This window comes from Prunus persica, chromosome G8, assembly GCF_000346465.2.
Source record: "Prunus persica cultivar Lovell chromosome G8, Prunus_persica_NCBIv2, whole genome shotgun sequence".
NCBI lineage: Eukaryota > Viridiplantae > Streptophyta > Magnoliopsida > Rosales > Rosaceae > Prunus > Prunus persica.
In genome coordinates, this window is record NC_034016.1 from 14,970,287 (window position 1) to 14,994,559 (window position 24,273).

The 24,273-nt window shown below is 38.2% G+C and overlaps 5 protein-coding genes and 1 non-coding gene across 6 annotated transcripts; 5 read left to right on the top strand and 1 right to left on the bottom strand.

Moving 5' to 3' along the window:
- TRNAR-CCU lies at window positions 52-124 on the top strand. The gene has a single exon. It is a non-coding gene; the product is annotated as a tRNA-Arg (tRNA).
- LOC18767810 (EKC/KEOPS complex subunit Tprkb) lies at window positions 132-2,071 on the top strand. The gene is made up of 7 exons (XM_007200291.2): window positions 132-217; window positions 314-419; window positions 926-992; window positions 1,112-1,234; window positions 1,329-1,412; window positions 1,515-1,607; window positions 1,702-2,071. Exons 2-7 carry the CDS (start codon window positions 352-354, stop codon window positions 1,786-1,788), a joined length of 522 nt encoding a protein of 173 aa, XP_007200353.1. The 5' UTR covers window positions 132-217; window positions 314-351; the 3' UTR covers window positions 1,789-2,071.
- On the top strand, window positions 3,631-8,156 carry LOC18766585 (protein CYPRO4). The gene is made up of 2 exons (XM_007199689.2): window positions 3,631-5,446; window positions 7,543-8,156. The coding sequence occupies exons 1-2, from the start codon at window positions 3,824-3,826 to the stop codon at window positions 7,822-7,824; spliced, it is 1,905 nt and encodes a 634-aa protein (XP_007199751.1). The 5' UTR covers window positions 3,631-3,823; the 3' UTR covers window positions 7,825-8,156.
- LOC18766704 (probable F-box protein At4g22030) lies at window positions 9,516-11,222 on the top strand. The gene has a single exon (XM_007199547.2). It carries the CDS (start codon window positions 9,610-9,612, stop codon window positions 10,885-10,887), a length of 1,278 nt encoding a protein of 425 aa, XP_007199609.1. The 5' UTR covers window positions 9,516-9,609; the 3' UTR covers window positions 10,888-11,222.
- Window positions 13,381-17,463, top strand: LOC109946252 (zinc finger MYM-type protein 1-like). Its single transcript, XM_020553542.1, has 3 exons — window positions 13,381-13,746; window positions 14,946-16,374; window positions 16,462-17,463. The coding sequence occupies exons 1-3, from the start codon at window positions 13,381-13,383 to the stop codon at window positions 17,340-17,342; spliced, it is 2,676 nt and encodes an 891-aa protein (XP_020409131.1). The 3' UTR covers window positions 17,343-17,463.
- On the bottom strand, window positions 21,367-22,525 carry LOC18768669 (putative FBD-associated F-box protein At5g56690). Its single transcript, XM_020553543.1, has one exon. It carries the CDS (start codon window positions 22,523-22,525, stop codon window positions 21,419-21,421), a length of 1,107 nt encoding a protein of 368 aa, XP_020409132.1. The 3' UTR covers window positions 21,367-21,418.

The following is a 24,273-nucleotide window of genomic DNA, read 5'->3' on the forward strand; positions in this document are numbered from 1 at the left end:
ACATAAAATTTTTTATTTATTAGAATTTAATACAGACAAATTAACAAGTAAGCGCCTGTAGCTCAGTGGATAGAGCGTCTGTTTCCTAAGCAGAAAGTCGTAGGTTCGACCCCTACCTGGCGCGCTTAAAAAGCTTTATTTTATTTTTTGACTTCTTATAGACAAAACTGGTGCTGAAACCCTAGGCAGAGCAGCAGCCGAGAATAGGCACCTGCTGGTAAAACCCATGATGCTTTTTTGCTACTTTTTTTTATATTTGATTATGTATTCGCACCAGAAATTGTAAGCTTCAATCAAAATTGTTTTGTTGCAGACTTGCAGTGCAAAAGCCTACAGCTTGAAGACGCAATCATGAAGGCGTTTGAGGTCAATGGGAACACTCTCTCTCTTGCTCTCTTCACTGAAGTCACCAACTCCAAGTATCTCTCTCTCTCTCTCTCTCTCTCTCTCTCTCTCTCTCTCTCTCTCTATTGCAACTAGCTCAACTGGGTATTGCTTTTTCATGGAAAATTCACCAAACCCAATTTCGTTCCCCTGGATTTTCCATCAAAACCTGGTTAAGCTGGAGAATAAAGTTGGGCATTTCGTTGTCATAATTTCTTTAGCACATAGATATGAACTTGTTCACTTATCTCATGCCAGTAAGAACAAGTGTTTTTTTTTCTTCTTCCGATGTATTAATTTTTGGGAACCGATGATTGCCTCTGTACTTAACATCGCTCTAACTGCAAACAAGATTGCCATCGCTTGTAAATCTAATTTTCAATCCCAAAAGAGAAAAAGAAAGTTATTGAATTTGTAGTTGAATTTGAAAGATGTTTTAATTTTAAACAGAAGTAAGAATGAACCCATCTACTTCAATTGAAGTGGAACAAAACTTATGTGTGATATATCTGTCTTATGTTGTAAAGTCATTATCTTGTAGGGAGCTGCTTGATTCTATGCAATCTGGGACACTAGACCCCGAAGTCGCGTTCCTGAATGCTTCACTGGTTTTATTCCATACTTTAACCATCCCTTTTTTTATTTTTTCCTTCAATGTTGTATTCTCTTTGCTGAGATCCTTCTTGTTGAGTTTCTCTAATGTTACCTTCACCCACAATGGAAGCAGATACCAGATGTTTTTCCTTTGCTTGCAGCTGCACATAAGACACTTGTAGCCAAGTCCCGAGAGTCGCTGACAACGCGCACTCTTCATTCTGAGCTTGTTTACAATTACTCAGGATCCAAGCATGTAATTTTCTACCTATTAACTAATATGTTCTGTGGCCTGTTGCTTATTTTTCTCATGCTGCAAATATGTAACCCCTAGCTTTGAACGTGACTAGATCACAGAATCGTTGAAAAGATGTGGCATCTCTGAAAGCTCGACTTATGTGCTTGCCGCTCGTTTTAATGCTTCTTCTGAAGAGGTAAGATCACTCTGAAAGGTGTAGTAGATCAAGCCTTGCATGGCTTCAGGATATCAGAAAATGTTAGCCATTCTGACTTTCATAATTTGTGTTGAATACTAGATTGAACAGAAAGCAGTAGAGAAACTAATCAATGGAAAAGAGATTGACTTGGAGGAGTTGGGAGGTAGAGCAGACCAAGCCCAAATACAAAAGGTACACTCTTGAGTCTTGATCACTTTTCTAGCGGCAGTTAGTTTTATTGTGATTTTGTTTCTAGTTAGTGATCATCAACACTCTTTATTTTCAGCACTATAAGATAACTAGCGTGGAACTAGGGATATCTTCTCTTGCTGATGCCATTACTTGCCGGATTGCCTCTCGTGATGCCCTGTGAGAAGAATGAGGTTTATGTTCTGGGAATTTAGAGCTTCATTTGAAGGTGGCCAAGGAAACAGAAAACCTGTGGCTTACTATTCTTGTTTTAGCAAGTTCAAATGTCTGGTGTAATAGGTAAGTATGCTTGTAGGCAAACCTGAAATTTGGAAAACGTGATTATGCTACCTATACCCAGCAATGAACCAATGACAAAATTTGCTTGAAATCGTGGTACTAGTTTAGTTGTGAGATTGCTTGTATGAGAAAAATTCAATTGTTGATCGTTATTGGTTTCTTGGACAGTCGTAGACTTGCATATCTTCAGTACTCAGTAGTGCAGGCCTGGGCATTAGGTGCTTGCATTGCATTCTTGGAACAAACCCTTGATGCTTAGACGCTTATGGCATGTTGTGAGTGATTCTGACAACATTTGGACTAGATGGGTGCATAAGTATAATCACAGGGGCATGAGCATTTGGGCTGTTAACCCTCCACAAGTTTGCTCTAGAATTGGAGAAAAATCTATAAATCAGAGATTTAGATACAAGTCCCAATTGAATTTGTGGTTTGACAACTGACATCCATTGGGACCTCTCCCACCTTCTTACGAGTCCTCCTGCTATCCTGAGTTCGGGTTTGGCTCTTGATGCTAGGGTTAGTCTCATTATCCATAACTGGCAGCGGCATTGCTCTTGGAACGGAATTTGTGATCGCAAGCCTGTTGTTCCCACAATCCATCTAAGAACGAGTTTTATTCTATGGATGCCAATTAGAGATTTGGAGGCAACTTATGATCATTTCTGGTTCCTCTGTTCTTTTATTTTTTTGGTCAGTTCCTCCTGTTCTTCTTACTCATGGCCTCTACTTGGTCATTTCACTGCCAAGCTTTGGTAAGGCAAGTAAGCCTCTCAAATTGGTTGCCTATTGGGCTAGTAGTTTGGCTGCTTTAGCCCTTTGTGTCTTGCTTTGCTGGCTGGATTTTCGCCCACATTCCTTGTTATGATTACCCAAGAAAACTTTGATTTAAAAACTTTGATTTAATTATTTTGTTTTGTTATTGATCATTGTATACTGCTCCACTTTCCACCTTTTAGTATAATATTCTTTGTTTTGTTATTTACAATGAGAATCGAAGCTAGACACCACCTTCCCTACATCCTCCATAGCATTTCATCTGAGGTTCTTTGGCTCTCTTTATTCAATCTTAAAAAGGGGCTCAGGCTCCCTAAAAAAATAAAAATCTTTTGTTGAATTTGGAGTTCATTCTAATCTTTATATGCGAAGTTTATGATACTTCGTAATGTATAAATATGATGAAATAAAACATCAACCTTTGAGCTAAATAAGTACTTCATATTTTTTTTTCATTGCAATGAAAGGGAATCGAACCTTTAATCTAGCTTAATCTTAACTCATTATCTCATGCACTAATGGCTTAGTAATCTCTCTATGGTAAATAAATAAAACGTAGTCAGTTAAACTAGAGATCTTAGTAGCATATTTGCTTATATGTAATGAGTATTTGATATCTTTTCTAATTTGTTCGTGACTTTCTGATTCAAGACTTCACATATTTGAGGTAAACATATCATAAGTTTGTTTATTTATTTTGATAAGATAGGATTAACCAACTAATCCTAACGGTTCATAAAGCAAATTTTAAACTTTTAAAGTAATGTCTCAGAAAAGGGATTATTATAGTCTCACAAAAGGGATGAGAGAGGTCGATCTCATCAATCAAACGCATACGTGGCATATACTCTCACAAAAGGTAGATGTACCCCGCGTTACAGCCAATCCCTTCCTTAACCAAGAAGCAAAGGCCACGTCGAATCAACGCTACGCTGAAAGCAAAGCACATATAAAAAAGCAACCGAGTCAGCAGCCAACTCTGCAAACGCTCCACAAAATCAAAACCTCTACAATTTCTTTCGCTCCCAAATTCTCAATACTCGAATTTCATTTCCCAAACAAAATCTTCGAAATTCGAAAATCGAAATTCGAAAATCTCCATTTGTCTTTCTGAGCTCTGAGAATTTCGAATTCAAAAAGCCATGGGAACCTCTCAGAGCCGCGAGGATCACATCACCGACTCAGACGAGTACGAGTCGGAAGAAGAAGAGGTTTCGGAAGACGAAGACCAGTACGACGACGCCGAGGAGAAGCCGCACCAGCCCTCCTCGAAGCCCAAATCCAAAACCCTAGACTCCTCCATCGACGATGTCGACGCCAAGCTCAAAGCTCTCAAGCTCAAGTACGGCTCTCCTTCCTCTTCCTCTGCCGCGCAAAACCAGAACGCCGTCAAGCTTTATCTCCACATCGGTGGCAACACTCCCAAGGCCAAGTGGGTTGTCTCCGATAAGACCTCTTACTCTTTCGTCAAGACCTTTAATGTCGACGGCGACGATGATTACGAGGACGACGTTCGATCGGACCGTGAGGGACAGTGGGTCCTGAAGGTCGGGTCCAAGGTCCGAGCTAGGGTTTCCACCGACATGCAATTGAAGATGTTTGGCGATCAGCGCCGAGTCGATTTCGTGTCCAAGGGCGTCTGGGCTTTGAAATTTTACACCGACGAGCAGTACCGGAGGTTCGTGACGGAGTTTCAGGACTACTTGTTCGAGAACGTGTACGGATTCAAAGCCACGGAGGAGAACAAGGTCAAGGTTTACGGCAAGGAGTTTCTCGGGTGGGCCAAGCCGGAGGTAGCCGACGATTCGGCTTGGGACTATGATGATATTGATCAAAGCCCTAAGTCGGCTACGCCGGTCCGGCCCAGCCAGGACTTGATGGAGGAGTTCGAGGAGGCAGCCAATGGAGGTGTCCAGAGCTTAACCCTTGGCGCAATGGACAATAGCTTCTTGGTGAACGACACTGGTGTTCAGGTTTATCGGAATTTCAACCATGGGATTCATGGGAAGGGCGTAGTAGCGAAATTCGATAGCGGGGGCTCGAGTTTAGGGAGATCGACGCCCAAGAAGGCTCTGTTAATGAGGGCCGAGACTAATATGCTGCTTATGAGTCCATTGAAAGAAGGGAAGCCTCAAGCTAATGGGATTCAACAACTTGATATTGAGACCGGCAAGATTGTCACTGAATGGAAGTTTCAAAAGGATGGAACAGATATTACAATGAGGGATATTACTAATGACACTAAAGCGTCGCAATTGGATCCTTCGGAATCAACCTTTTTAGGTTTGGATGATAACAGGCTTTGTCAGTGGGATATGCGTGATCGGGCGGGAATGGTTCAGAACATTGCTGCCGCTAATTCGCCCGTGCTGAATTGGACTCAGGGGCATCAGTTTTCTCGAGGGACCAATTTTCAGTGCTTTGCTACCACTGGAGATGGGTCTATTGTTGTTGGATCTCTGGAAGGGAAGATAAGGCTGTATTCCAAGACCTCCATGAGGCAGGCAAAGACTGCGTTTCCGGGGCTGGGTTCCCCCATTACCCATGTTGATGTAACGTATGATGGGAAGTGGGTGTTAGGCACAACTGATACTTATTTGGTTCTTATATGCACTCTCTTCACTGACAAAGATGGAAAGACCAAGACTGCATTTAGTGGTAGAGCTGGAAACAAGATACCAGCTCCCAGGCTGTTGAAGCTCACCCCTTTGGACTCGCATTTGGCTGGCACAGACAATAGATTTCACGGTGGCCATTTCTCATGGGTAAGCAACTTATTCTCTATTTAAATGCTGCAATATTTAGATCTTTTGGACATGTGCATGCTTGAATAAGTTTTTGAAGGTATATGACAGCGATTGGAAATTGTGGTCAGTGTCATTTTGGTTAGATTAAGTGCCCATCTATATTAATGACTCTTGAATGAGTTCTTCTGTTGTTAATGTTTTCCTCAGTTGGTACAGAGTTCAGTTTCATATATCTTGGTTAAATTAAATGTCAACCTACATTAATGAGTCTTGAATGCGATTTTTTCGATGTTCATGTTTTCCATATTTTTCATACTGCTTCATGTTCTACCTATTGTGTTTCTAGATGCTTGTATATCCTGGATGTTTTCTATGGGTTCACGATATATTGCCATCAATATGTGCTTTATTGGTTTGATTGTGGTTATAGCTGTACTAGTTTCATACTGTAACCATGCATGGGCATAATATAACTAAACCATGTCTTAACCAGTGCTACAAATGCTAATGTCGAAACACCAATGTCTGAGCGTTCAATGCAATTAGACAACATGAAAAGTCTAATTGGTGAAAAGTTTCATAACAGAGAACTTTTGAATTTATTGTTCTGGAAAAACATTTTGACTTATCATGCCAGAAGAATTTCATGACTAGTCTTGTTGATATGGCATGAATTTCATACATGCGTGCAGCCCGAGAATACATTTCTTTTCCTCTCTAATGCCATCGGTGATATTTGAAATGTCATATCTGCTTTAAATGAAGTGTGGATTTTTCTGCGTTAATTGTCTTACAGATTTTATTTGAAAGTGTTAAGATGCTTATTGTATATTATGATGTTTCTCATACATCGATTAAATAGTTAACCATTTTTTGATTGATTTTTGTGGTAGCTTAATCTCAATTTTTGTTATTGGAGAATGTTGATTATTTGATATCTGCTCCCATGCTTCATTGACAACGATACTATGATATTGTTTGTCTGCCTGGTATTAAGTGTAGGCTAATATATAGCAATTTTCAGTAGCAGTGAAAATTTCTTAGTGTTTGTTACTGAAAAAAAATAAAAAATTTCTTAGTGTTGTTTCAACAAACTTTAGAAGTTCTTTCTGTTTCGTGCACTGGAGTACAAAAGCAACTAACTTGGCCATACAAGACCAAATTCCCTATATAGTGAAGGGTTTGGCCAACAACCTTAGATCATGAAGGGATTAACCATAAGTCATGAAATGGATACTGGCTGTACAAAAGCAACTAACTTAGGGAATAGGCATCTAAACAGAAAGAGGAACAAACAGAAGCTAACACTAACTACTTGGACTTCTCATTTCTTATGATGTTCAAACTCTTAAATCAGGCCAATGGCTTGTTTTGCAGTGCATCATACTGTGAGAACAATCATATTGGGCTTTAGAACTATAGGTTCTGCTGCAGTAGCATAGGGTTGCTCTGGATTTTCTTGTTCCCCAATAGCAGTTCGGCAAGACTTGTTTCATTAGATATAGATGTGAGATGTAAATCATTCAATTTAGTTTGTTTAATTGATTAATGCAGAGTAATTGTTTTGGTGAACGGTAATACACTGTGTGCTAGCTGCATTTTGCATAAGTGCATCAAATTTAAAGTTGTGGTTCAAACTCTTTCGAAAATGAGATCAAGCATTGAACTAGCGTTGAGGTGCATTCATTAGCTTTCACACTTGCATTAAAATGTGAATTTTTGAGGAATGCTACGTAAGTTCTGCATTTCCATAGATATAGGCTGGATTTTATGTTTCTTCTCTCGTTGCCCTGTATTTGTTCTCCTAGGCATAGACCTGTAGCAAAAAAGTGTTCCATAGAAAACTCTCTGGTATTTTTAGAGTTATATAGCTTTATAAAACTGATAGAATGGAATAGAAAACTATCATTTACTTATCTCTTCCAAATATAATTAGAAGGGGAGAATCATCAAAATCAAAAATATAGAAGTAAAGATGAAAATACATTTTTTGTAATAATAAAATGAACAAGTACCAAACAGTTCTGCCATGATTTGGAAAATAGAAGATGCATTCATTAGCTTTCTTTATTGAGGAATTCATTGTGCTGAAAACTTGTAATGTCTGTTTACAGGTCACTGAAAATGGTAAACAAGAGCGTCACCTAGTCGCAACAGTGGGAAAGTTCAGCGTGGTATGGGACTTTCAGCAGGTGAAGAACAGTGCCCATGAATGCTACAGGAATCAGCAAGGTCTTAAGAGTTGTTACTGTTACAAGATTCTGTTGAAGGACGAGTCCATCGTGGAGAGTCGTTTCATGCACGACAACTTTGCTTTTACAGACTCCCCGGAAGCTCCACTGGTGGTGGCAACCCCCATGAAAGTCAGCTCAATCAGTCTCTCTGGCAAGAGATGATAATACTGCCGTACCCTTTGTATATGAGAGTTAACATTGTCATCAGTCTTGTACCTACGGGATTCGCTCTAATGCTGCGTTTCAGCTGCTTGTCATTGTTACTCTGATTTTTTTTTAATTTTTTAATTTTTTCATGGCTTCTTGTTCTTAGCTTCTTCTGCTTGTATCCATGTGAGTTGTTCTAACTGGTGTTTTCATACTTAAGTACAAAATAGGGTTTCTTATTAATGGTTTTTTAAAATTTGTGTTTGTACAAGTTCTGTCTGCTAACATTGAGCGATTCTGATTTCTGTGTGACAAATTGGATTGTGCAATTGAATTTCGTTCAGGAATGTATAGTTCTTATAACGTACTCACGGATCAGCTCTGCCGTAGTATTATTCCATCATTTAATATGCGTTAGCGATGAAAATCTAAACTTGTTTGATTCATGAAGAAAGCACATTTAACTCTGTTCACAGTCTCTGCAGTCAAAGAAGCTATGAACAAATTATCATTCAACTAACATTTTCATTTTATCTAAAGCAAACTTTAATATGATTTTTTTGTCATTCGCTAGGGATGGGGAAGGGGAAATATTATATTGGGTCACCTCAAAATCGTTTTTTATGTGAATCTAACCCGGGTGCTGAGTTTTATTGTATACCAAAATACAAGAGTTTATAACATTCTCACGGATCAGCTATGTCGTATTATTCCATAATTTTTTCCATTTTTTAAAAAAAAAAATACAAACAACCATCTAAACTATTATAAATTAATCTAACTTACAAAAAAAAGGACTCGAACTTAACTGCAATGGGGCAAGCTAACCACCCTGACAAATTTGTCTAAATCAAGTATGCAAGCCTAAACCTACTTTACCTTACACAATTTGGTTTTACTATTTTATTACATTTTGTTTTGTTATATTATGTGTGATTTGTGTGTAATATACAATGCTAGAAAACAAAAATAATTACTGCTTTAGGTTACTCATCAACTTCATTTAATTCTGACAATGAAAAGATGTTAACATGGTATTTGGTGACTTGTATTTTTGTGAAATAATTGTGATATTATAATGATATAAGATGATCCTTACATATTGAGTCTTGAAAATGATATATATATATATATTAAAGAGCAACTCCTTTCAACATATTTTAAAGCACTAATAGAAGCAACCCCACTATTGATTCAAGTGACAAGGATCGGAATGAGACAAGTGTACCAAAAAAGAAAGACCAAACATTTAGAAGATTATAATATAATTTTGAGGTTTGAAAACTAGTAGTTGAAAAATAAACACCCGGTCCATCTTAAAAACCCAGTGAAGAGACCACTTCAATCAAACAGGTGGTCACAAAACTTGCAAGTTGCTAGCAGCTTATTACATTGTCGACAAGGTGAAGTACTACGCAAGCAAACGTAGGGTATCGCTATTACATGTTTGTGTGTGAGAGAGAGAGAGAGAGCATGAAGCCTTAGTTGACCAATCTTGAACAGAGAAAATTATAAATAATGGAATGGGTCAGGCTGGAGGTCAGCCAATGGGCTGAGTCTTCTCTGCCTGTTCAAGCCAGTCAATATTTTCCAAATCTGACCTCTTCCTTCCCTTCAGTTTCAGCTGTGCTTCCCCACTATAAATAACACCAAATTGGACCTTCCATTTTCATCTCAAACTCTTCTCTCCTCCTACAACAACAACAACAGAGGCACCAAAGAGAAAAACTCAGATCCTCTTTGATTTCAATACTCTTTAACTTCACAACCAAAGAGATCCAGAAAACCCAACAAGTTTAAATGGCGTCCTTGCAAACTTCAACTCTCATTTTCTCTTCTTCTTTTTCTTCTTCATGCTGTTCTTCTTCAAGGAGATCAAATACCAATGCTGCTATCCATGTCCCCAAGCTCCCAAGAGTCCGCTTCACAGTCCCAAAAACAGCAACGAAGCTGGTGCTTGAGGGACTTCAATTGAGGGAACCAAAACATATCCTTGATAATGATTCATACAATAACCATTCTGCCATTCCAGCAACTCCTACAGCTGCTACAACTCAGCTATATGCAATCTTAGAAGCCGTAGCAGACAGAGTTGAGATGCACAACAACATTCGCGAGTGGCGCGACAACTGGAACACGCTTCTTCTCAACTCCATCAACATGATCACTCTCTCAGCTTCACTCATGGCTGGAATTGCAGGCACTGCAGCGGGTGCTGGAGTGTCCGTTTCGGCCTTGAATATCTCCTCCACTATTTTGTTCTCTGCAGCCTCCGGAATGCTGCTTGTGATGAACAAGCTCCAGCCTTCGCAGCTCGCTGAGGAACAGCGCAATGCCACAAGATTGTTCAAGCAGCTCCAGATCCAAATCCAAACCATGCTTGCTCTTCATGAACCTACTGAACAAGATGTGAAGGACACTATGGAGAAGGTCTTGGCACTTGACAAAGCTTACCCACTTCCTTTGCTTGGAGCCATGCTTGAAAAGTTCCCTAAAAAATTTGAGCCGGCTGTTTGGTGGCCTAAAAATATTCAATCTCAAAAGCCAAGCAAACCCAACTCCCAGATGGGAAAGATTAATGGGTGGAGTGCTGAACTTGAAGAGGAAATGAGGGAAATTATTGAAGTGGTGAAGACGAAAGACATAGAAGACTATGAGAGACTGGGGAGCTTGGTGTTGAAGATCAACAAGATTTTGGCAATCTCAGGCCCTTTGCTAACTGGGGCTGCAGCCATTGGCTCTGCTTTTGTGGGCCAGGGCTCAGCTAGTGCCATAGTGGCAGTGGCTGCAGGGTCATTGGCTAGCGCAGTTAATGCCTTTCAGCATGGTGGGCAAATTGGGATGGTGTTTGAGATGTATAGGAACTGCGCTGGCTTCTTCAACAAATTGGAGGATACAATTCAAGCCACACTTGAAGAACAAGATTTGGAGAAAAGAGAAAATGGGGAGTTGTTTGAAATGAAGGTTGCTATGCAACTGGGAAGAAGTTCAGATCAGCTTAGAGAACTTGCATCAAAATCAGCTTCATCTCGTCTGGAGGGAATATCCGTAGATGAATTTGGTTGCAAGCTTTTCTAAGTAGTTCATCAAATGTTGTACAAACAGCAATAGGAAAATTCATTATTTGGTTCTTTTTAGAATTTAACATCAATTCTTTGTACAATCATGTAACATAGAAGAATTAATGTCAACACAAATTTTTTACACTACAATATTCGCAGAAGAATGTGTTTGATTTTTTTTTGTTTCTGCATCATTTGCGGTCATGGATGACATAGAAACATTTAGTCTTTTGTTTTTTATCTATCTAATTACCAACACCACTGAAATTTGTTAGTGTATAAGCATTGAGCTAATTTGAGCTCAGTGTTAATTAGCCTAGCATTTCATTGTGTATTCACTTTGTCTTAGAAAATGACAAGTGTAAGGATGCAATATTATGTGTGTGCATCCAGCTAAGGCTAACGGTCATGTACTTCATGCTTTGTGTGTGTGCGTGATTGAATAGAGGAAAAAGAATATACATATCCTTGCTCTCTGACTTAGAGAGTAAGCAGAGCAGTTTTACAAATTTCTCTTCTTCCATTCCTCTCACTCCTCTCTCTGAAAAATCATCTAGAATACTAGCAAACACTCTCATACTTTTACATGGTATCAGAGCCAGGTTCGATCGATTAAGGTCTGGGCGTAAGAAATTGAGCTCTACTCAAGTTTGGTTAAGCTCAGGAGAACTTGCAGAACGTTCGCAAAATCAGTTTTCGACTTGTGATTTATTTCATCTGAGCTAAAAGAAGGTTGGATCTGGAAGTTCTGAAGTAAGAACTCCAATCTTCTCCCGCAAGAATTACGAATTCTGGAGAATTATAACGACGACGCTTCAAGTCGCACGGGTTATGGAAACTGGTTGAAAAAGGGATTTCGATCTCAGACTCAAAGAAGAAGGTTGAAGGAGGCTCAGAAGAGGAAGTTGATGAGAAAACAGCAGCTGTCTATATGCAAGATGCTAAGGCCCTGGGCATTATTCAGATTGCGGTTTTAGATCAGATTTCTCCACAAATAGCTAATGCTGGAACAGCAAAAATGTCTTGGGATTTGTTGTATGGAGAGTACCATGGTGGTGATCAGGTAAGGTTTGTAAAATTACAAAATCTGTGGCGTGAATTTGAGTATGCTAGGATGAGAGATGATGAAACCTTATCTGGCTATTTGACTAGGCTAAATGATTTGATAAAGCAAATGAAAACATTTGGTGAGATTCTTACTAATGAGAGACTTGTTCAGAAAGTGTTGATTAGCCTTAGCAAGCCATATGACCCTATTTGTCTGGTTATTGCAAATACCAAAAGTTTGGAGACTGTGGAATTGCAGGAAGTTGTAGTTATTTTGAAAAGTCAAGAACAGAGGTTTGATCTACATAATGTGGATACCACTGAAAAGGCATTTGCCTCTCTTTCTATGAATTCAAAAGGGCAACAAAGCAAGAATCATTCTAAGTCTCAAAAGAATTGGAATCCTAAAGGAAAACCATGAGAATCGAAAGGAAAGCCTCAGCAGAACAATTATGCACCAAATCACAATTTTGGTTCACCACAACAGACAACTCAAGATGTTGCTAAACCACAGTGCAAGGTGTGCTCCAAATTTCACTTTGGTGAGTGTAGATATAAGGGGAAGCCTCAATGTTTTAACTGTGATAGGTTTGGACATTTGGCTAGGGAATGCACCATAGGTAAGGCTACTCAAAAGGCCAACTGTGTCAATCAAACTGAGGTGACTGGAAACCTATTCTTTGCCAATGGTGTCATTTCTGATGTGAAAATAAATGGAAACTGGTATATTGACAGTGGCTGTAGCAATCACATGACTGGAAGTGCAGAATTGCTTGTTGATATAAGGACAAATGTTTGTGGAAAGGTGCAGATGCCTACTGGAAATTTGGTGGATGTTGCAGGCATAGGCTCACTGGTGATTGAAACTAGTGCTGGCAAGAAATGCATTAGAGAAGTCATGTTTCTACCTAGATTAAAGGAGAATTTGTTGAGCGTTGGTCAAATGGATGAACATGGGTACCATTTGCTATTTGATGAAGGCATGTGCTGCATCTTTGATGTCCCATCACTTGACAAGTTGGTTATCAAGGTCAAGATGAAAAATAATAGGTGTTATCCTTTATCTTTAATGCAAAATGATCAGATTGCGTTAAGGGCTAGTGTGATTGAATGCACTTGGATCTGGCGTAAGAGGTTAGGCCACTTAAACCTCAGAAGTCTCAAACAGTTGAGAGACCAAAGTATGGTTCATAGTCTTCCATATCTGGAAGACATTAATGGTGTATGTGAGGGATGTCAATTTGGCAAGCAACATAGGGACTGGCTTCCTAAAGGGCAGGCTTGGAGAGCAAGAAATTCTCTGTAATTGATACACACAGATCTATGTGGTCCAATGCATACTGAATCTATAGCTGGAAACTGATATTTTATGCTACTCATTGATTATTGCACAAGGATGACTTGGGTGTACTTTCTAAGGTATAAATCAGATGCAATAACCTGTTTTAGAAAGTTTAAATCCATGGTAGAACTGCAAAGTGGTTTCAAAGTGAAGTGTGTGAGAAGTGATAGAAGAGGTGAATTCACATCTAGTGAATTCAACAAATTATGTGAAGAAGGTGGCATTCAAAGACAACTAACCACAACCTATACTCCACAACAAAATGGAGTGGTGGAGAGGAAAAATAGAACTGTGGTGGAAATGGCCAAAGCAATGCTTCATGAGAAGAATATGCCTTACTCTCTATGGGCAGAAGCTGTTCACACAGCAGTGTATCTCCTAAATCATTCACCCACCAAGACACTGGAAAATATCACTCCATTTGAAGCATATAATGGCAGAAAACCAGGTATTGGTCATCTCAAAGTGTTTGGATCACTTTGTTATGTACATGTACCAACAGAAACAAGGTAGAAACTGGATGCTAAAAGTGTCAAGGGGGTTTTTGTTGGATATGCTGTTTGTGAAAAGGGGTACAGGGTATTTGATCCTTTCACTAAGAAGTTGATTTTGTCAAGAGATGTTGTGTTTGATGAAAGTATGACTTGGAATTGGAAAGCACAGATAGATACTCAAGATCAATCTAAAACTGAGATTAATTCCAGTCTACATAAAGTAACAGAAGTAGACAACAATTGTGCTAGTCCTTGCAGCCAGGGACGGATCTACAGAGGAGCAAGGGTGGTCAATTGACCCCTGCAACCTCTGAAATCTGCCATTAAAGAGGAGAAAATTGACCCCTGCAAAGTGTTTGATAAAAGTCCCCAAAGAGGCCAGACTTGGTTGCTTGCTCCAGCTGCTTGCGCGCGCAGCGCTTCTGTTTTTTTGTTTCTCCCCCCGACGTCAAAACGACGTCGTTCTACTAAAGGGTTTTTTTTTTTTTTTTTTTAAAACCTGGCCAAAACGACGTCATTTTGGCTCAGGTTTTTTTTTTTTTTAAAAAAAAAGGGACAGACTCTGTTTAACAGAGAGCCCGATGCTCTCCTCTCTCCCAAATCAGTTTCATTTCTTTTTTTTCAATTGCCAAACCCTATATCCTCAAAGTTCAAACCCCAAATCATATTGAACCAACCTTCAACTTCAACTAATCCAATCCAACCACTCCATCTCCATCTGCCAGCGGCAACACCAACCTCATAGTGGTGGCAACAACAAAGCAAAAAAATCAGCCCCAAATTCAATTTGATTTCAAAGGTGGATTTTTCATTGTCTCTCAAATTTGAAAGTATGTTATCCTAATTTCTAATCTCTTTATGCTTTAACAAATTAATAAATATTCTTATATGTTTGATATTCTCTTGATTAGTTATTTTGTTGAGGTTTTATTTTGGTTAGTTAATTTGAATAAATTAGGGTTATTTTTTTATGTAATTAGATTGTATATGCTTTTAGTTAGATTATATCTTGGTATATTGGATTAGTTTTTGTGTTTGTTAATTACTGAAGATTCTTGTATATTTTTGTTTTATTGGTTGTTGTGATTTTATTTTGGTTGTTTGAATAAATTAGGGATTTTTTTTTAAATAGATTTTATTTGTATTTGTTAGTTAGATTGTATGCTTTATTGATTATTTCTACCCAAACAGGTTATGGAACGATATTTTAAGAGAAAGTTTTCATCAACTACCTGTAGTTCAGATAATGTGGGTAGTTCAAGTGTAAGAGATGTGGGTATTTCAAGAGATGTGGTGGGTAGTTCGAAAGAAAGTGAGTTGCAAGATGTATTGGCTAATCTTCCTGCAGACCCTGGACTTCGACCTCAAATGTTGGATTATGATCCTAACATTCGAGACGAAGTTCGAAGAGCATATCTACAGAAGGGTCCATGTCAACCTAAGGATCACACATTTCCACAAACCGATCTTTCAGGGTATGATCGACGCTTTAATGTCAAGTGGTTTGATGAGTTTGACTGGTTGGAGTACAGTATTAGTAAAGATGCTGCATTTTGCCTTTATTGTTATCTCTTCAAATCCAATTTCAAAATTGGTCAAGGCTGTAGCGATGTCTTCACCGAGGTGGGTTTTACAAATTGGAAGAAGAAAGATAAAATTAGGCAACATGTTGGAGGTGTTGGGAGTGTTCATAATCAATCTAGACAATATTGTGTGGATCTTATGAATCAAAAGCAACACATCCAAACAGTTTTGATAAAGCAATCAGACCAAGCTCGCATTGATTATCGTATTTGCTTGACAGCTTCTCTTGATTGTGTGAGATTTTTGTTGAAGCAAGGTCTTCCTTTTCGTGGCAATGATGAGAGTGACACTTCAAACAACAAGGGGAATTATGTAGAACTCTTACAATTTCTTGCTGATCATGATGAGAAAGTTAAGGCTGTTGTGTTAGAAAATGCTCCAGGGAATCTCAAGCTCATAGCTCCAACAATTCAAAAAGATCTTGTGAATGCTTGTGCAACTGAAACTATTAAGAAAATCATTAAGGATATGGATGGTGCCTTCTTCTCCTTATTAGTTGATGAATCACGTGATATATCAGTCAAAGAACAAATGGCGGTGGTGTTTCGTTATGTGGACAAAAGAGGGTATGTAATTGAAAGGTTTGTGGGCATTCAACATGTTAGTGACACTACATCAAACTCACTAAAAGAGGCTATTGACACATTGTTTTCAAGAGAAGAATTGAGCATTTCCATGCTAAGAGGACAAGGATATGATGGAGCTAGTAATATGAAGGGTGAGTTCAATGGTCTTAAAACACAGATTTTGAGAGAAAATCCTTATGCCTATTATATTCATTGTTTTGCACATCAACTTCAATTAGCTCTTGTGGCTGTGGCAAAGGGAAATGCTGATGTTGCAACTTTCTTCACATCTTGCAATAGCTTGGTTAATATTGTTGGAGCATCGTGTAGGCGACGTGACATGCTTAGAGATCAACTACAGAAGAATATTACAGAAGCTCTTGAAAATGATGATCTTCCAACAGGGCGAGGCTTAAATCAAGAAACTTCTCTCAAGCGTGCCGGTGATACACGTTGGAACTCACATTATGGTACGTTACTAAGTATCATTTCCATGTTCAAATCTGTGGTGAAAGTGCTTAAATTGATTATTGAGGATGGCTCCCCTGATAATATAGGTGAAGCAAATAGGTCTTTGAGAGAAATACAATCTTTTGAGTTTGTATTTCACCTATTTTTTATGAGATCTTTATTGGGAGCCACAAATGATTTGTCACAAGCATTACAAAGAAAAGACCAAGATATTGGGAATGCAATGTCTTTAGTCAAAGATTGCAAGGACACACTACAAGATATGAGAGATAATGGATTTGAAGCCTTGCTTGATCAAGTATTTTCCTTTTGTGGCAAACATGATATTGAGGTTCCAAGTATGGATGATGCATATGTAGCTCAGTGGAGATCACATCGCAGAGCTCCTAGAATAACACAAATCCATCATTATCGTGTGGACATCTTCATTCAAATCATCGAGTGGCAACTTGCAGAATTAAATCATCGCTTTAGTGAGGTAAATACTGAGTTGCTTATTTGTTTGGCATGTTTGAGTCCGAATGATTCATTCATAGCTTTTGACAAACAAAAGCTTCTTCGTTTTGCTGAATTTTATCCTCAAGAATTTACACCCCGAGACCTCTTGGCACTTGAAGATCAACTTGGGATTTATATTCATCATATGCGTACAAGAAGCGAATTTTCTCAATTGAAAGGAATTGGTGCCCTTGCAAGAAAAATGGTGGAGAAAGGGTTGCATAGAACATTTAATTATGTCTATTTGCTTCTGACATTAGCCTTAACTTTACCAGTTGCAACTGCTTCAGTGGAGAGAGCATTTTCTGCTATGAATGTTATCAAAGGTCCACTTCGCAACCGAATGGGAGATCAATGGTTGAGTGATAGCTTACTTGTTTATATTGAGAAAGACGTGTTTGTTTGTATTGATAATGAAACTATAATGGGACGTTTTCAGAATATGAAAACTCGTCGTGGACAATTGTAATGTGGTTTTTTTCTATTAATTATGAATTATAAATTATCGTTTCATTTTTATGGGTTTATTTTGTATAGAAAGTTTTTACCCTTTTAGACGTTGACCCCTGCAAGGAAAATTCCTGGATCCGTCCCTGCTTGCAGCTCTTCTCAAGCTGAAGAACAAGAGAGAAATATCCATGAAACTACTGAGATCACTAAACCTTATGATCATACACCAATTAAGTGGAGAAGCATAAATGATATTCTGGCACAATGCAATCTCTGCATTGTGGAGCCAGAGAAGTATGAAGAAGCTGCACATGATCAGTCATGGATAAAAGCAATGGAGGATGAACTATCTATGATTGTGAAAAATGGAACTTGGGAACTTGTGAACAGACCAAGTGACAAACAAGTTATTGGAGTGAAATGGGTGTTCAAGACCAAACTGAATCTAGATGGTTCAGTGCAAAAGAACAAGGCAAGATTGGTTGCTAAGGGATATGTGCAGAAACCAGGAATTGACTATAATGAGACTTTTGCTCCAGTTGCTAGATTGGACACAATCACCTTAATTGCTCTTGCTGCACAAAAGGACTGGAAGTTATATCAACTAGATGTTAAGTTAGCATTCTTGAATAGAAAGCTGCAAGAAGAAGTGTATGTTGAGCAACCTGAGGGATTTGTGGTTTAAGGCAAAGAAGATAGAGTTTATAAACTGTACAAGGCTCTTTATAGGTTAAAACAGGCACCTAGAGCCTGGTATGGAGAAATTGACAGTTACTTTGCTGAGTGTGGGTTTGAGAAAAGCTTGAGTGAAGCCACTCTTTATACCAAGGCAATGGGAGAAAATGATATACTAATTGTATCCATCTATGTGGATGATATAGTGTACACAGGAAGTAATCAAGGAATTAATGTTGAATGAGTTCAAGAAAGACATGAAAGAGAAGTATGAAATGACAGGCTTGGGACTTCTCCATCACTTTCTAGGAATGGGGGTGATTCAGACAGATTCAAGCATCTTTATTCACCAAAGGAAGTATGCATCTTCTTTGTTGAATAAATTTGGCTTAACTGATTGTAAGCCTGTGTCTACTCCTCTTGTAGCCATAGAAAAGTTGATCAAGGATGATGGAAGTGGTGTTGCAGATGAAGAGAATTATAGAAAGCTTGTAGGAAGCTTACTGTACCTTACTGCTACAAGACCAGATGTGATGTATGCCGCAAGTTTGCTAGCTAGATATATGCATGGTCCTTCTAATAAGCACTATGGAACATCTAAAAGGGTGCAAAGGTATGTTAAAGGAACATTAGACTATGGTTTGATGTATGAGAAAGGCAAGAAAGCAATGTTGGTGGGATATTGTGATAGTGATTGAGGAGGCTCAATTGAAGATAGCAAAAGCACATTTGGGTATGCATTCTCATTTGGAAGTGGAGTATTCTCATGGGCTTCTGTTAAACAAAATTGTGTAGCTCTCTCAACTGCTGAAGCAGAATATGTTAGTGCTTCAGAGGCTACAACTCAAGCAATCTGGCTTAGATTTGTTTTGGAAGATTTTGGTGAATTACAAGCAGATGCTACTCCTCTTAAATGTGATAACACATTTGCAATTTCTATAACTAAAAATCCAGTGATTCATCAAAGGACAAAACACATCGACAGGCGGTATCATTTCATCAAGGATGCTCTACAACAAGGGGTTATTGATTTGGTTTATTGTCCTACTAAAGATCAAGTGGCAGACATCTTTGCCAAGGCTTTACCAAAGGAGAGGTTTAACTATCTTAGAGATAAGCTAGGAGTTTTATAAGCTCAAAGCTTAAAGGGGAGTGTTAGTGTATAAGCATTGAGCTAATTTGAGCACAGTGTTAATTAGCCTAGTATTTCATTGTGTATTCACTTTGTCTTAGAAAATGACAAGTGTAAGGTTGAGATGCAATATTATGTGTGTGCATCTAGCTAAGGCTAACGGTCATGTACTTCATGCTTTGCGTGTGTGCGTGATTGAATAGAGGAAAAAGAATATACATATCCTTGCTCTCTGACTTAGAGAGTAAGCAGAGCAGTTTTACAAATTTCTCTTCTTCCATTCCTCTCACTCCTCTCTCTGAAAAATCATCTATAGTACTAGCAAACACTCTCAAACTTTTACAAAATTTACTAACTTCTTCAATAGTTTTGTTCATTGCGATTAAAATGTTATAAACTAAACCATTCTTCAACAACCAACACCACTGAAATTTCAGGAAGAAAGCACACTTAACTCTGTTCACCAACAATCTCTGCATTCAAAGAAGGCTTTTGATAAAAAAAAATTGTGACTTCACCTTATTTGAAATGGAGAGAAAATTATTGAAACAAGAACATTGCAACGTGTCTTCGAGTGCACTATAATAAACTGCGAGATGATATTAAAACTTGGGCTACTGAGTTTTCTTGTACACCAAGATACAAGAGTGCACCTTTAAAGAATTTTCTTTCTGTACTTGTACTTGGAAGAAATGTCACAGTATTTCATTGATAAAACTCCGCAGAAGGTGCCAACCAAAATAAAGACTGCCTCAAGTCACAATCTTTTGCACCTCTTGGAGAACTGATAAAAACAGTAAGAGCGTTGAGAGTAGGTAATGGTGGAGGGCAGGTCCATCTCAATTTTTTTGGGAAGATAAGACCTTACAACAACATGCACAAGATTCAAAAACGGAAATCATGATCAGTGTGGAAGAATTAATTGCAGCAGAAGTTGGAATAGAATACAGAAAATTTACAAAATACAGAACTCAAAATCTATCAAAGTGTTAAAAAAATAATGCACACTTGTACTAGAATAATATAGAAAGATCTTGAATAATATAGATAGAAAATTTGAGAGAAAGTAGACAAGTTATACTAAAGAAATCTAGAATAAGGAGAAAAATTGTGGCTGAAAATGACTTTGGAAAAGTCAATCGCATGAGCAACCGACTTTTCCAAAGCAAGCTGCCGACTTAGCTACTATATAGATACAGCTAGCAGCCCAGTTATGTATTCAAGAAAGAAAGCTGCAAACCACAGCTGTCTAACTCTCCCATTAGCCAACTCTTGTATCTAACCAACTCTAAAGCCTTGTACCCTTCTTATTTCAATTAATAAAATAAAACTATTTTGTTACAAAATTTTCCTTTCTAAGTTAAGTTATTGTCCTAATCACCATCAATCATTTTCCAAACCTCTTCTCTCTTAAACTAACACAAAGCATGCATATGCATATGGATGTAGAAATCACCTTGGCATCATCAACATATAGCGATATATTCTTGCAAGGTTCAAATTTTCTAAGATATTTTGTCAGAGAAGAAAAAATGTTCCCATTCCACATTGGAGGAGCTTTCTACATCCAACTCTGGAATATGAAGTGTGGCCTTCACAAGATGTTCGCATCCATGAAGGTGTAGTTTAAAGTCTGGCAGGTTCGGAGAACGAATGCTCATGTTTCAAGTTTTTGCAACCATCCAACCGTATACTCTCAATCTGCATTGAAGATTCTGAAACCAAGGTAAAAGATTCAAGACTCTTAGCTCCACTCCAGTGGCGGATTCAGAATTGTTACTCTATGGGGTCATAGTGTTAAAATTTTGATTTTCATTTTAAGATTAAACAATACAAAAATAACAAATAAAAAACACACCAAACTTATTCCAATTAATAAAAACATCATTCAATAAATCAAACTCATATATGTATTATGTAAATCATAAATTTCATCAAAAAGAAAGAAAAAAGAACACAAAGGGTGTTGAACCGTTGACCTTAGCAGTCCTTTTCAATTCACATACCACTATAGTAAATAATATCTTCATGTTACTGATGTATACTTTTAATATTTATAGGTGTACACAGAATTTTAAAAATATTTATAAAAAAACCCCAACAAATATCTTCCTTTTTATTAAAATATGTGACGGCTTCTTTCTTCTCCCTCTCAGTGTTCTTCTTCTTCTTCCTACCCCTCTCTCTTTTCTTCACCCTCTGGTTTTCTTTTTCCTCCCCCTATCTCTATCTTTCTTCTTCCTCCCTATTTCTTCTCCCTAGCAGTTTGTATCTTCTTCTCCATGGGGTCATCTCCCATGGCTGCCAAGAGAAACCAAGGACCTCCAAGCCATTTCCAGGGCCGCCATGGGGTCGTCTGACCACATTGACCCCATGGTGGATCCTCTACTCACTTGAACTACCTTAGAATCGAAATCTCTGACTTCCAAGGATTTGAGACTGGAAGAACGTGGAATCTTAGGTGATCTATAAAATTTAGCGAAACAAAAAGATACTGACAAATGCTCAAGGGAAGGGCTCCCTGAAATTAATTGGGGGTAATACAGGTCCACAATTTCGAGGGACATTGTTTTCAAATAGGGAAGGCCTATAGGAGCTTTAGGATCATTATTATTGTCGTCCCTTACTCTCACGTACTTTAGATTAAAGGAAGTTAAAGACTTTCCACCAAGAAGGGTCTGCATGGATAAGTCATAGGATTCAAAGCAAGAAGATGAAGTTAACGACAAATACTGAATGCAAGGGCAGCCTGAAATTAATGCGGAGAGAGACAAGGCTGTGAGTCTCACTCTTCTGATGGACAGAGTTTGTAATGAGGGCAGGCTTATAGGCTGACCGCTGTTCGCTATTGTCACATTCTCCAAATTCAAAATAACTAATGGCTTTGCATTGAGAAAGGTAGAGGAAAAGCAATATTGATTGACCTCATATTTATATTTGAGGCTGATATCTAATTCTTTGACTCTTCTTCCAACTGCAAAACACAACCACTCTCCAACCTTGTCTTTGTCTTTGACTGAACTCAACGTCATACGAAGCCAGAATTTGTCCAAGCCCTCGCATTTCTGGTGGAACTCCAAACACCTGTCCAAGAAATTGATGAAGTTCGTATGTTGGAGTTGTATTATGTCAAGGTTTTCGTCGCCATGTGGTGGCTCGTCCTCGTCGAAATCTAATACTGGGATTGAAGACCACAGCCCTGCCCGTTGCTTGCAAAGAGAGCTTATGCGGATCGCAAGTTTGATGGGAAGGAATTGGAGGAAGTGGAGGATAACAAGGACAGGTAAGTGAGGTATTGTGGCGGCGGTCTTGGAGTTTTGCTTTCCTTTCAGATTAATCTTGTTTGTTTTTGGGTGATTTGGGATTTTTCTGCCTGCTTTGCTTTTGGTAGCCATAAAGGATTTTCTTTTCTGGGGGAGTGTAGAGTTAAACTCAAAATCCAAACACAGGTGAGAAGAGGTGCTGGAAAGGACTTGGTAAACATAACAACGTGCAACATGACTTTCTCCAGAATAGGATAATCAGTTTATTTAATTAAAAAACAACTGTTGTAACTAGATAAAATCTTAACAGGCATAAATCGTTAACCTGGTTTGCTATAACTTTATATACATCATGAAATAAACCCTAGTACTGATACACCACATCATCATATCGTATTGTATCAACGTATCTGTATATGTATCCATACCCGTACAACATAGCAAACAACTAGAATATGGATACGGGATAATATATATAAATATTTAGAATATATTATAAAAGAGTTTTTGTATATTGGGTAATCTTCTATTATATTGGCCTATATGAGATTTTTTTTTGAAAAAAAAAATTAGCTCATTATCATAAAGCCCAACTGAGTACGTAAACACACTGTTCTACTTTGGTGTGCTTTAGTCCTGAGTTTAAGGCCCTATGATATCTGTGTGTGAGTTTTCTTCATCCCCTTCTTAACTTTGACAAATAAATAAATAAATAAAAAGGAGCTAACAAAATGCTGCGTTTAATTTATTAGGGCACCAATACAATCAGGCATATCGATTGCGTATCCGAGCCGTATCAGATGGTCAACATTTCCGAAAAAAAGGTCAGCATTTTCAGTAGTAGTGAAAATTTCTGTGGTTGTTACTTGAAAAACAAAAAAGAATTTTGTAGCAAACTTCAGAAGTTCTTCCTGTTTCGTGCACTGAAGAGTACAAAAGCAACTAAATTGGCCATACAGCCTTAGATCAGAACAAATTTTGATTTGATCTAAAGCACCTTTATATCCCTGGCAATGCTTGACTAACCAAAAAATTCTTCCAGATGCAGGGAAACCTCAACCTGCAACTTTTAAATTGTATACACTTGGAAAGAAGTAATTAATCTTGAATTCACCTTATTTAAAATGGAGAAAATAATTGAAACAAAAAACAAGGGGATTGCAATGTGTATTCGGGTGCATTACAACAGACTGCACCATGATACCAAAATTCAACAAAAGTAGGCTATCGACTGAGTTTTCTTGTTTACCAAAATACGAAGTGCACCCTTTTACCTTTAAAGAATTTTATTTCTGTACTTGTGCCGGGACGAAACGTCAGAATATATCATTGACAGAGACTCTACAAAAGGTGCCAACCAAAGCAAAGAGTGCCTGATCAACTCAGAATCTTGTGCACCTCTGGGAGAATTGATGAATACGGTGAGAGTGTTGAGAGTAGGTAATGGTGGAGGGCTGGTCTTTTTCAATTTTTTTGGGAATATAAGAGCCTACACCATGCAGAAAGTTCCAGCCAAAAAAGGGAAATCATGATCAGTGTGGAAGAATTAATTGCATAGAATGTATCACAGCATGCAATGTATATAGACTCACCTCATCATCAACATGTAGCGATATAGTCTTCCCCCAAAAAGTTGATTATAGGATAATCCAAAGTCTGAATATCAAGTGTGGCCTTCACACGATCTTTGCGTCCATTAAATTCAAGTGTAAATTCTTGCAGGTCTGGAGCACGGATGTTCAAATATTTCAAGTTTTTGCAACAATCCAACCGTATACTCTCAATCTGCGTTGAACATTCTGAAATCAAGGTAAAAGATTCAAGATTCTTAGCTCCACTTACTCGGAACGTCGTAGAATTGATATTCGTAACTTGCAAGG